Raw genomic sequence first — 12,244 nt, forward strand, 5'->3', positions numbered from 1 at the left:
ACGTGGAGAGTCCATACAGATGAGTCAATGACCTTAAGAGGCTGGATAGGTGACAAAGAGAGGCTAGATAGGTAGATTGATGGTCTTAAGGTTACAAACAGACAGGTCAATGACCTTGAGAGGCTCAGCCAGATGGGTCAATAACTTTAAGAGACTAGGCAGGTAGGCTAGTGACCTTGAAATGACAGACAGGAATACAGACGGCCTAAAGAGGCTCAGACAGGTGAGTCAATAACTTCAAGACATCAGACAGGTTGGTCAGTCACCTTGAGAGGACAGACAGAAATTCACACGACCTTTCGGCAGCCAGACAAGCACTCAAACAACTTAGAGAGGCCAGACAGACTGCCTTGGGAAGCCACAATCACCTTAAGAGGCCATACAGGAATACAAACAACCTTGAGAGCCTAGATAGGCGGGTCAATGACCTTGAGAATCCGGACAGATGACCTTGAAAGGCCAAAGGAACGGATTAGTGGCCTTGAGAGTGCAGACCACGGGTCAATGACCTCTTGAGGTCAAATAGCCAGACATTTTTGATGTTTCACATTTTCAAAAATTAACCAAAAATGCACTTCAGAAGAACACTTGAAATTTTTATTAAAGGGACGGGGTTGGGACATGTTGTTTCTACCTAGCTCGGTTTCATTAAAATTGAAGAGTAGGTATTTTCAAACGCTGATTTTTCGACAAATACGAGTACATATATCAATCTTGAATTATTTGTTCAACGCACAAGAATAGAAGTTGAAACACATCATGTACAAACATGTCATCAAATGAAATAAAATTGAACTACAGGAGTAATTTGTAACAACTTTAATACAAAATATTAAAAATTGTTTAGATACCGATCAACTTGTCTGTATAAAATATACTTGATTTAAAAATACAATAAATTAGGTACCTATAGGAATTAAAACACTTTATTTTAGAGTGATGCATTGTAATATAATTGTAATAAATTGAAGAAAAAAAAAATCATTATCACATACTCTTGGTTCCCAAGTCTCCAATTAAAAAATGACAAATGACAAAAACATACATTCCTATATTTAGAAAAACACACACACACACTACACCATCGATCCATCGATACATCAATTTCTACCTTTTTAAAACCGATTTCCCACTCAAAAACACGTGATACAGAAAACACTCGCAGGTATTTATTCCAGAGTTCAATGAACTTACTGTGAAGCAGATTATCCAAATATATAAGAGAATTCGTTTCTTTAATAATACTGCATCTCGTTCGACAAAATTACAAATGTGACTAGTATATAAACATTATAAATTAAGGAAAATAAAAATTTCACCATTTTTTCAAGCTCTTAATAACCTAAAGTTTAAGCTTGCTTAATCATACACCTTTTTAAAAATGTAACATTACAATGCCTACGAAATGCGTGTACGATTCTATAAATAGTACATAAATAGAAATCGAAAAGCTTCAAAATTAAGCCACTACCGTGTTCAACTTCATAAAAAGTTTCAAAATGCTACGCTGGGAGGTTACACAGGGTGAAGGGGAATGTGATGATTACTTAAAATCTTATACGAGGAATAATTATTTAAACAATGTTTTAAATAAAAAAAAACAGATCAATTAATATCACAAACATGATTTTCAAAGTCTTAAATTTTATATCAAAGTAGAATAAAATTTTAGAGTTTTTTTTTAAATTTAAATATTCAATATCTACGTCAGTCTCCAAAAATAATCCTGCGTTTTACGAATTATCATTTTGTTTATAAATTAAAAAATAACACATGAAAGTTTAGGCATAAACGTATTAAAGTTTTTTTGAAAATATTCACTTTTATCACAACGTACTTCGAAACACAATTAGAATAATAAATCGGTGGAAGGAGCTAATAAAATATCAGAATTTCTATAATAATCATGTAGTGAGCTAGCTGATTAGAGAACACAGATTATGAATTAATAAAATATAAATGAAACGAATATTCAACTCGAATTTGATCGCAAAACTAATTACTATCAAGGTGACTTGACCAGCGGAGGAATGGGAATTTAACTCTCCGAAGGCATCGAGAATTCCATCAAAGTTATTCAATATGCCATCGATTAGTTAAATAAGTAATAGGTACTTTTGTTCAAAGGAAATGAAAGGAATGTTCGTAAAGTCGAATGCTAAAATCTGAAATAAAATTTTTAAAAATGCGAAAAAGTAATAAGTCCATAACGTAATACACATATAAAAGCTTTAAAAAATGTACAACGACGAGCAATGATAGAGAGATTCAAACTCTACGTTAAAGAATGCACAAACACAACACAGAACGTTTAAAAAAAAATAATAAAATGAAATACTTGTACGTAGGCCTATTCAAAAACTAGACAGAGCATTTCAGCATAAAAATTACCCTGATTGTAATACACTCGTATAAATATGGATACATTACATACACATATTTTACATCATATAAATTCACTGGTGTTTCTTTTTGACACACTCGAATAAGTACATACAAAATAGAAGATAAAACACGTGAAATAAGCCAATCACAAATCGCCAGAAAGAAACATAATTTTCTGTGAAATGATGAGAAGAAGGGTCAGCTGAATGGAACTGAAAAAAAAACACAAATTTGAATAATCAGCGCTCTCTTCATTTCATTCTCAAAAAATTCGCCAAACGTGATAATTTTCTGACAAAAACGTGCCTTTTCCCGCCAAAATGCAATTTTTTTGTTTATTTTTTCAAGTCGATTTTTTTACAAAAATGCTCACTTCAATATCTAAAAAGGTTCATTTTTATGCCAAATTACCCCCCCCCACCCCCAATCATCATGAGAGTCTATTTTACTCAAAAGGGACCTTTTAGAAATTATGGAACTTGCAATTTTAAAATTTTAAAAATTTTTCTTTGAATTAGGATTTTTTCAAATTTTTGAAAATTGAGGGGCCCACCGCACCCTGAGCCGAATTTTTCGAAAATGGAAAAAATAAAAAATAGGGAATAATTTTCTCACCAGAGGTTACCACTTTAGAGGTAGGGAGCGGAAAAAATCGCACATTTTTTTGACATGTAGTTAAGGAACCCCCCCCCCACCCAAAATGAAGCCCTTGGAAGGGTCCAATTGTAAATCCAACTTCGTATTCGTGTTCAGAGAGTTCGACTTATATGAAAACGACACCCATATTGCCAACATTTTTCAGACCCAAAATTGGGTGGGGAGGTGCCCATGGGCCCAAAATGAGCTTTTTGAGGAATTTTTGCATATTCTACAGTTTTCGAGATTCACGTGCAAAGCTTCAGAACTTCACTATGAGTATTTTTTTAAAATTGGCGGTGCTATGACTCAAAAAAACATTTAGAAGAGTTTTTTGAGTTTTTGAAGATGACCCACTTGGAGAAAAAATTTCAAAAAATTTCCAAAAATAATACCTTACTAGAACATATTTTTAGAAGAAAAAAAATGTTGTGCACAAGAATTAGGTTCGGAGATACGGCGGTTTCAAATTTTCTTTGGTCAATATCTCCCCCCCCCCGGGGGGCCGAAATTTTTTTTAAAAAATTCATGTGAATAGACCCATGCTTTTTGTACACAGTTTGGGTAAAATCAAAAATGTTTTATTCAAAACTCATTGAAGTGCGATTTTTTCCCCCCAAAAAGGTGTTTTTTTGTCATTGTGAACAAGGGGGTGGGGTGGGGGACAAATTTTTGGGTCTACAATTTTTTTTAGAGGTGCCCAACAATGTTCAATCAAAAATCCGAAGACAGGGGCATTTCACCTATCTTATCCGGAAATACCCTTTGGTCATTTTACAGCCAAAGTAGGTTTTTAAAAAATTCCACCCTTCTACCAAAAATGCTCAATATTACCCGAAATTACACTCTTTTTGAATTTTAAAAACCAAACATTGAAAAAAAAAGAGCTCCGAGTTGATTTCTAATTATTCATCGAAATTCCAACAAAATGTGACTGGCATTGAGATTTAACTCCAAATCAATACAATTGGAATAACTACGTCGAAAGCTAACAAAAATGACGTAATTCAAAGTAACCAATGAACAGAAAATGCGCAATTTATCGCTAAATTGAATACCGAGAAAAAAAAGGGTCGAGTGAATAGCTAAAAAACGTGAGAAAGGAAAAATACGTACGTTAGATACGTGAGCAAAAATCGAAAAAAAAAATACTCCTATAATTATCTTTTGAACCGAAAGGACGCCGCAGAACGAGGCACTTTTCCGTTCAAAATACCTAAAACGAGGTACTACACGTAAAAGAAGATAATTTAAACGAACCGTCATCGACAGGCAAGGCGGAGATGGCGAGGCAAACTTTATTAAAAATTTCGTTGCGCATCTTCACGTTTTTCGAAAGCTTTCAACTTACCCTAAAATCTTAATCTTACGTAATAAGCGTTTTTTTTTACACTATAAAAAAAGCAAAATAGCACAATTGGATGAAAGTTACACAATTTTTAAAATCTAAAGTTACGAAAAAAGAAATGGGCGTTTAAAATAATACCTGAAAATTTTTTCATTTACGAGAAAGTGAAATCTCAAGTATTAAATAACTGATGATTTAAAAAAAAGAAAAAAAAAGAAGAAAAATCACAGGAAAAGGAATAACGAATGAGCGGACTTGAGCTTTATGTAAAAAGGAAACAAAACAAACAAACGCATTAAGTAAATACTGCATGTTTACGAAATAGGCTGTATACTTATTTCTAAAAAAAAATAAAATACGTATATCATGAAAGTAAAAAATTTGGTCAATATTTTCGTTGAATTTTTTAAAACACCCTGTACACGTATCCGACTCGATATAGGTACATTAGAGGGGGGGGGGGGGAACTACACGTAGTGAATTTCAATTTCGAATGAAATTCACGTATATGTAGTATATTGTGACCTAACACGAAACATGAAAGGAGACGAGAATGGACAAGAGAAGCGGAGAAATCTAAAAAAGCTGAACATACGAGTAATATGTCCCAGAAGTCTTCTTAGTATCAATAAATTTTGATTCGATGTTGAATTTTTCATCGTCGATGTTCTTAATACGAATTAGATTCTTTATCGAATACCTACAAGGTGTATAAAAAAGTTACAAACATAAACTTTCTTTTTTTTGAAAAATATCGGAAATCTTATATCAGAAAGGAGGGGAGGTTCTCAAAAACCTGGATTCAGATCTACGAGGAGTAAGAATTTAACGTTGATTTGGTGAAATAAATTAAAAGAGATAGGAAGACGAAAGAATGATTAATTCTGTTTCATGTATAGGTAGGTACTTCAGAACTGGGTTCCTAGTCAAGAAAATTTGCTAGAGCTTTATCGTGCTTTGGTTTTTTCAAATTCACAGAAGGCTGCAGGTTCTTCGTTGAAGAATTTTTGGGGCATTGATCGAAATATTTAGAGAACATCCCATAGTAGAATAATCGCAATTTCGTTTAAAATTCACCGATACCTCGGAAAATTTCTGAAACATACCTCAAAATGAGAAATAAATGCAAAAGGAGGAGAGCAGACAAGCGAATACTGATGAAAAATTCAAAAGCTCACGTAATCAGAAGCGATAAAAACACAATGAAACAGAATACTCGAGTTATTTAAAATTAAAAAAAGAAATAGTAAAAAATTAAAAAATATACGAAAAAGCTAAAAAATAAAAAAAAAGAGAACAAAGATAAGGAGAAACGAGTTGAAATACTCCATTATAGAGAAAGAGCACATAAAGATAAAGAAAAAAGAAAAAAAAAGTAATAAATTAAAATAGCACATGTAAAATAAATGCATAATTAAGTAATCTAAAAAAAAAAAGGAAAGAAAATTCGAAAGAATAAAAAAAAAAAAAGATAAATGCGCGAAAAGAAAAACCTCTTTGGGATTTAAAACGAGACGACGATTAAAATCATAAAACAAACATATACACAAAGGAACGTAGTAGAGTAAGTTGACAGAGTAAAAAAAGAGGGAAAAAGACAATTATACACTATAACAGCTTGAAAGCGACGAAAACGATGTTCAAAACATTTTCTTCTTTTTAAAATACGAATCGGCATAATGCCCTCCTATACCTTGAGAATGTTGACCGATATACGACCCTTCGGGACTCTTTTCGGGCGAAGGTAAAAGTTTACGTTTTTGTCCAGTTACAATGGGTGTGGAAGCTGCCTGGGTGACGATGAAACTGTGAGGCATACTGGCTGTCGTTTGCCAGCATTCGCTGGTGAACACAGTTGGAATACTGCTCGGTGGTATGAAAGTCGGAATAGACGGCGGCCAGTTGGGTATGAGGGCAGCGGCAGATTTAGGTACAGCTGTAAGGAACTGAGGAGGCAACGGAGTCGGTATAAGAGCAGCCTCGGCTCCTGCACCGGTCAAAGTTGTCGACCAATTAGCCGCTTCTAGCGCTCCGGCTGGATTCAAGGTTGAGAAAATGGCCGGAGTAGCGACAGCGGTCAAATTTGGTACCGAGTGGGAAACCGTACAGGCTGGCGAAGGGTGATGATTGATCAAACTCAACAAATTCTGCTGCATGTTGGGTAAGTTGATTATTTCGTGGAGGAAATTAGGTGGTGGCGGCATTTGAGCAGCCGAAACTGCCGGTACGGTGAACGCAGCAGTAGCTGGGGCAGGTGGAGGTGTAGGTTCGATGGGAATCGTAGCCGGAACCATGGGAGTATAGGCGCCGTTGAGTTGATGAAAAGATGTAGGCGAAATTAGATCGTTCCAGAATAGCTGAGGATTCAAACAGGCTGCTGCTGCGCCAGGTGGTTTCTCTTTGACGTTTATAGACAAAGGTCTCGGGTACGCTGCGAGCTTTTCTACCAGCGGAGGAGGTACGGCTGTATTGGCAACGATCGTCGGAACCGCCGTCTGAGATACGAATCCGTTAGCGTTTATCATCGGTAAAGTATTCACGATGCCTGCGGCACTAGCGACGTTAGAAGGTGGCGGCGGTGAAGGACCGAGTTTCTCTTCCAGCAATTTACCATTTTTCACTACCCCATGAGTAGGTGGCATTCTGTCGATGATTTTGGTATCTTGAGCGGATTTCGAGGTGGGAGCTGACTGCGAATCGTCATCTTTGGATAATTTCGACTCTTGAATTTGATGTAGAATAATATTCTTTAAATTCTGAGCGAATATGGGATTCTGTTTGGATAGATTTTGTATAGACTGCATGATAGATTGACCGCTGGGATCGGGCAGTAATCCGGCCGATTTACCTTTGGGCGGCATATCGTTCAACAAACGCAGATACAAGTTTATAGCTCTGACTCCGGGTATATAGAATACAACTCTAATGGGCTGATTACGTATCGGGACGTTGTTACAGGAGGTTTGAGCCAATTCGGCGTCTTCGGCGGTCAAGTACTCGACCAATCCCCAATCTAGAGGGCATCCGTTTTTCAACGCTATTTGGCAATACGGAGGATTGACCACTTTGGCGAAAACTTTGCGAAATTCGCCCATATCTCTAAAATTATTCGGCAGTTTGTCCACGTACAGACATTTCGAATGCAGCGATTTAAGCGTCAAATGACTAGAATCCAACCAGTCGCACACTAACCGGAACGTATCGACGATTTTATCGTTGAGAGCGTTACGAGCTGCCATCGCGTGTTCCTTATTCGTATACTGAACGAACCCGTATCCTTTACTTTTACCCGTTTTTTCGCTGATCATCAAGAAATACGTTTTTATATCGCCGTAACTCTTGATCATGTTGTAAAATTCGTCTTCGCCGTAGTACAGCGGTAGCCTAGCTACACAGAGCAGCATTTCCGTCGGTGTCGGCGACACCGATACGCTTTGTCCGCGCAAAAAAAACGGGTTATCCGTGTTCCAGTCTTCTAAAATGTGCGGATCTTCTAACGTCACCATCGCCGTGCCCGATGTATCATCGTTACTCGTAATATGAATGTATTTTATACGGTAATCGCTTAACAATTGCGATATCTCTTGTTTGACAACATTACGAGGTAAATGTTTCACCAATAGTTTACGGTCTTGGTGAAATTTCGACTTGATGACGGATATCTTTTGTTTGACATCATCCAACGTCAACGTCAACGCCGCCGGCGACGGTTTCGTATCGTTTGTGTCGTCCCAATATTGATCGTTGGTCGTTGATACCGATGCGGTGACTATAGGCGATGCTGCGTAACGACTAAGCACAGATGATGCGACGAATGGTATATTAGCGCAGCTGGTCGACATTATTTTTTTATCGTACGTATGTATTTTTCACACACGGAGATTGTTGTTGTTGTTATTGTTGTTGTTGTGGCGTAATTTGGAAACGTGTTTGAGGATTTCACATGTTGAGAACAACATTACCTGAAAACACAACAACATAATATAAGTATAACGTTGAGATGAAACACGAGCTTAAATTCGTATTATTCTAGAGTAAGTAAAACGATGCGTTGATCGTGTGTGGTACGAATCTGAGAACGATAATCACGTCTACTAAATAACAGTACATTTTTATAACTTGTTTTCGTATACCAACTCCATAACATACTATACATCATCAGTTGTACAAAAAGTCTCCACACACTGGACGATTTAAACTACGCAAGTTATTAACAAAAGGAGTCGAGTCGATAAAAATAATACGTAATTATACTAACCATGGTGAATCCATCGGCGAAAAAAGCCACAATAATGAACAATACGGTTACCGTTGACCCGCTCGTTACATCAACAATCGCATATGGAACTGTTAGTAAAACACACACGACGCTTTTGAGCAACCATTCGTACGTTAAATATTTCGAATAAACGTATTAATTAACTCTTTTTAGATTAAACGTGCTTTTTACGCAACACCGAGTCGAATTTAAAATGCACAATTCAACAGTACAAAGGAAAAATTTGTATACATTCGACCTGCAAGGCTGCAACAAGTAACAAAGAGAGCTTTCGTATGATTTTCGTGGTTTGTGACGTCATCGCAGTGTTGCCAATCGGGTGAAGTCGTAACGCGTGGCTATAATTGTTGATTCCAATGGTTACATTGATTTTCTGCCAATTTTATTATGAAGTATGTAGTATTATGTACCTACGAGAATTGTACGTAAAAATTCATTTAAAATTGGAAAATTGGCTCAAAAGGGAACCTCTTGAGGTGTCACACTCCGATTTGAACGGGACCGTGATTTTTGTAAAGAGCATAGTCTAAAACCCCCAAAACCAAATTTTCAGCTGCCCAAGTTCATTTTTCAATTTTTGGCGAATTTTTGAAAATTAAAAATTAGTCCGGCATATGACAATAGGAGTAATTGCACCCCCTCCCCCCGCCGATCCTCCGGGACAACTTTTTTCTTAAAGGGGACATCCTAAGGAACATTTTAAAGCAAACTTGCCAAAAAAAAGGTGGCCTTACTTACAAAATGGCGGCTATTTTGATTGACAGGTCAGCCAAAATCGCAGATTTTGCGTTTTAACATAGGACTTGCACGAACTTTTTCAAACTTTACAAAGATAGATCGAAAGATCATGCAAAAATTTATCACCTGTCAAAATTTCAAGTGCTAAAGTGGGTTTTTCGATTTTTGGTGAATTTTTGAAAATGGAATTTAGGACAAAAATGAGGGAAAAAATCAAAATTTTACCAAATTGACCAAGAGAGCTGAAATTTGGGATATACCCTATTTTCGACATGCCAAATCGATTGGAAACGGTTTCAACCCGTTTTGAGCAGTTCTGGAGCCTCCAGCAAATTTTTGAATCTCGAAATTCCTACAAAATTCCATTAAATTGGAGTTGTAAAGCTAAAATTTATTCTAAAAACTAATTTCAATACGCTACGAAGTACTGTAGGTGAATTTCAAGTCGTTTTGGATCCTCCAGCGACTTTTTTAAAATTCTTGAAGCCTCCAGCAGATTTTTGAAACTTTAAATTTTCACAAAATTTCATCAAATGGAGATGGAAAGCTGAAATTTACTCTACACTCCAATTTTAACACCCTCTGAAGACGACTTCAGGTGGGTTCTAGTCATTTTAGGGCCTCCAGCGACTTTTTTTGAAAATTGCTGGAGGCTCCAGCAGATTTCTGAATCTTTAAATTTTCTCAAAATTTCATCAAAATGGAGATGAAAAGCTGAAATTTACTCTACACTCCAATTTTAACACCCTCTGAAGACGACTTTAGGTGGGTTCAAGTCATTTTAGGACCTCCAGAGACTTTTTTGAAAATTACTGGAGCCTCCTGTAGATTTCTGAAACTTGAAATTTCCCCAACATTAATTTATCAAATGGAGTTGGCAAGCTGAAATTTACTTCGCAGACTACATGGTGGTTTCAAAATATGGTTTTGAAGCTTCCAGCTATACTTTTATAGGAAATTTTAATTTTCCAAAAAAACGTCATACAACCTTTCAAAAAGTTGCTGGAGGCTCCAAAACGACTTGAAATTCACCAGCAATCAACTTCGTAGCGTATTGAAATTAGTTTGCAGAATGAATTTTGACTCTCCATCTTAGTTTGATGAAATTTTGGAGAAATTTCAAGTTTCAAAAATCTACTGGAGGCTCCAGTAATTTTCAAAAAATCATTGGAGGCTCTAAAATGACTTGAAATTTACCAGAAGTCGTTTTCAGAGGGTGTTAGAATTGGAGTGTAGAGTAAATTTCAGCTTTCCATCTCCATTTGATGAAATTTTGTGAAAATTTAAAGTTTCAAAAATCTGCTGGAGGCTTCAGGAATTTTAAAAAAGTCGCTGGAGGATCCAAAACGACTTGAAATTTACCTACAGTACTTCGTAGCGTATTGAAATTAGTTTTTAGAATAAATTTTAGCGTTACAACTCCAATTTGATGGAATTTTGTAGGAATTTCGAGATTCAAAAATCTGCTGGAGGCTCCAGAACTGCTCAAAACGGGTTGAAACCGTTTCCAATCGATTTGGCATGTCGAAAATAGGGTATATCCCAAATTTCAGCTCTCTTGGTCAATTTGGTAAAATTTTGATTTTTTCCCTCATTTTTGTCCTAAATTCGATTTTCAAAAATTCACAAAAAATCGAAAAACCCACTTTAGCACTTGAAATTTTGACAGGTGATAAATTTTTGCATGATCTTTCGATCTACCTTTGTAAAGTTTGAAAAAGTTCGTGCAAGTCCTATGTTAAAACGCAAAATCTGCGATTTTGGCTGACCTGTCAATCAAAATAGCCGCCATTCTGTAAGTAAGGCCAACTTTTTTTTTTGGCAAGTTTGCTTTAAAATGTTCCTTAGGATGGGTCCTTTAAGAAAAAAGTTGTCCCGGATGATCGGCAGGGGGGGTGCAATTACTCCTATTGTCATATGCCGGACTATTTAATTCATTTAAAATTGGAAAATTGGCTCAAAAGGGAACCTCTTGAGGTGTCACACTCCGATTTGAACGGTACCATGATTTTTGGAAAGAGCATAGTCTAAAACCCCCGAAACCAAATTTTCAGCTGCCCAAGTTCATTTTTCGATTTTTGGCGAATTTTTGAAAATGAAAATTCAAAATTGAATGTTTTTGGCGATTTATGCTTTTTATAAAAAAAGTACGTACTTGATCAGTAAAAATGGTCAAAATAAATCCCAAAGGCCAAAACTAATATCAATTACCCAAATCCAAATTGGACCACTTCCAGCAATTCTGGAGCCTCCAGCGCGATTTTCAATTTCTCCAGAATTTTGAATTTGCTCCAGAAGGCGTAAATATGCAGTTGGGCAGCTAAAAATCGAGTTGTGTATTATACTCGACCTGTTTAACGAGTTTATCCACATTTGAGCCGATTTTGGGAGTGACACCTCAGAGAGCGGTTTTTTGAACAGCTTTTTTCAAAATTAAAAAATCAAAAGTTTCCCGTTTGTGAGGAAATCTTTGAAATTTGCGCGAATCTTTATATTTTGCCCGTAACTAACCCCCCAAATCAAAATTTCACAATTTCCAGCCCTTTTGGAGCCTCCAGCGCGATTTTCGATTTCTCCAGAATTTTGAATTTCCTCCAGAAGGCGTAAGTAATATGCAGTTGGGCAGCTAAAAATCGAGTTGTGTAATACACTCGACCTGTTGAACGACAGGGTGTCTACTAAATCCAAAAAACAAAATTTCGTACCTTGTCATTTCAGCTACAACAAAAATCAAGATTTCAACGTTTTAAGCAGTGTGGTCTGGGTCGTCGAGAGCCGATGCGAGCCCGAAACGATTACATATAATTTGACCCATAGAGGTTTTTTGAGAGGGGGAGGGGGTTTGACTGAAAATTTGT

General features: G+C 36.4%; 1 protein-coding gene across 1 annotated transcript; it reads right to left on the reverse strand.

Annotated features, from left to right (window-relative positions):
* Nucleotides 1–804: 804 nt before the first annotated feature.
* LOC135849916 (ribonucleoprotein PTB-binding 1-like) lies at nucleotides 805–8,960 on the reverse strand. Its single transcript, XM_065370568.1, has 2 exons — nucleotides 8,628–8,960; nucleotides 805–8,331 (listed from the first exon to the last, which is right to left on the reverse strand). The coding sequence occupies exon 2, from the start codon at nucleotides 8,209–8,211 to the stop codon at nucleotides 6,010–6,012; it is 2,202 nt and encodes a 733-aa protein (XP_065226640.1). The 5' UTR covers nucleotides 8,212–8,331; nucleotides 8,628–8,960; the 3' UTR covers nucleotides 805–6,009.
* Nucleotides 8,961–12,244: the final 3,284 nt, after the last annotated feature.

Source organism: Planococcus citri, chromosome 1, assembly GCF_950023065.1.
Source record: "Planococcus citri chromosome 1, ihPlaCitr1.1, whole genome shotgun sequence".
In the NCBI taxonomy this organism is placed as follows: domain Eukaryota; kingdom Metazoa; phylum Arthropoda; class Insecta; order Hemiptera; family Pseudococcidae; genus Planococcus; species Planococcus citri.

Excerpts from the sequence above, each read along its gene's own strand:
- LOC135849916 (XM_065370568.1), bottom strand. The coding sequence starts at position 8,211 with ATGTCGACCAGCTGCGCTAATATACCATTCGTCGCATCATCTGTGCTT.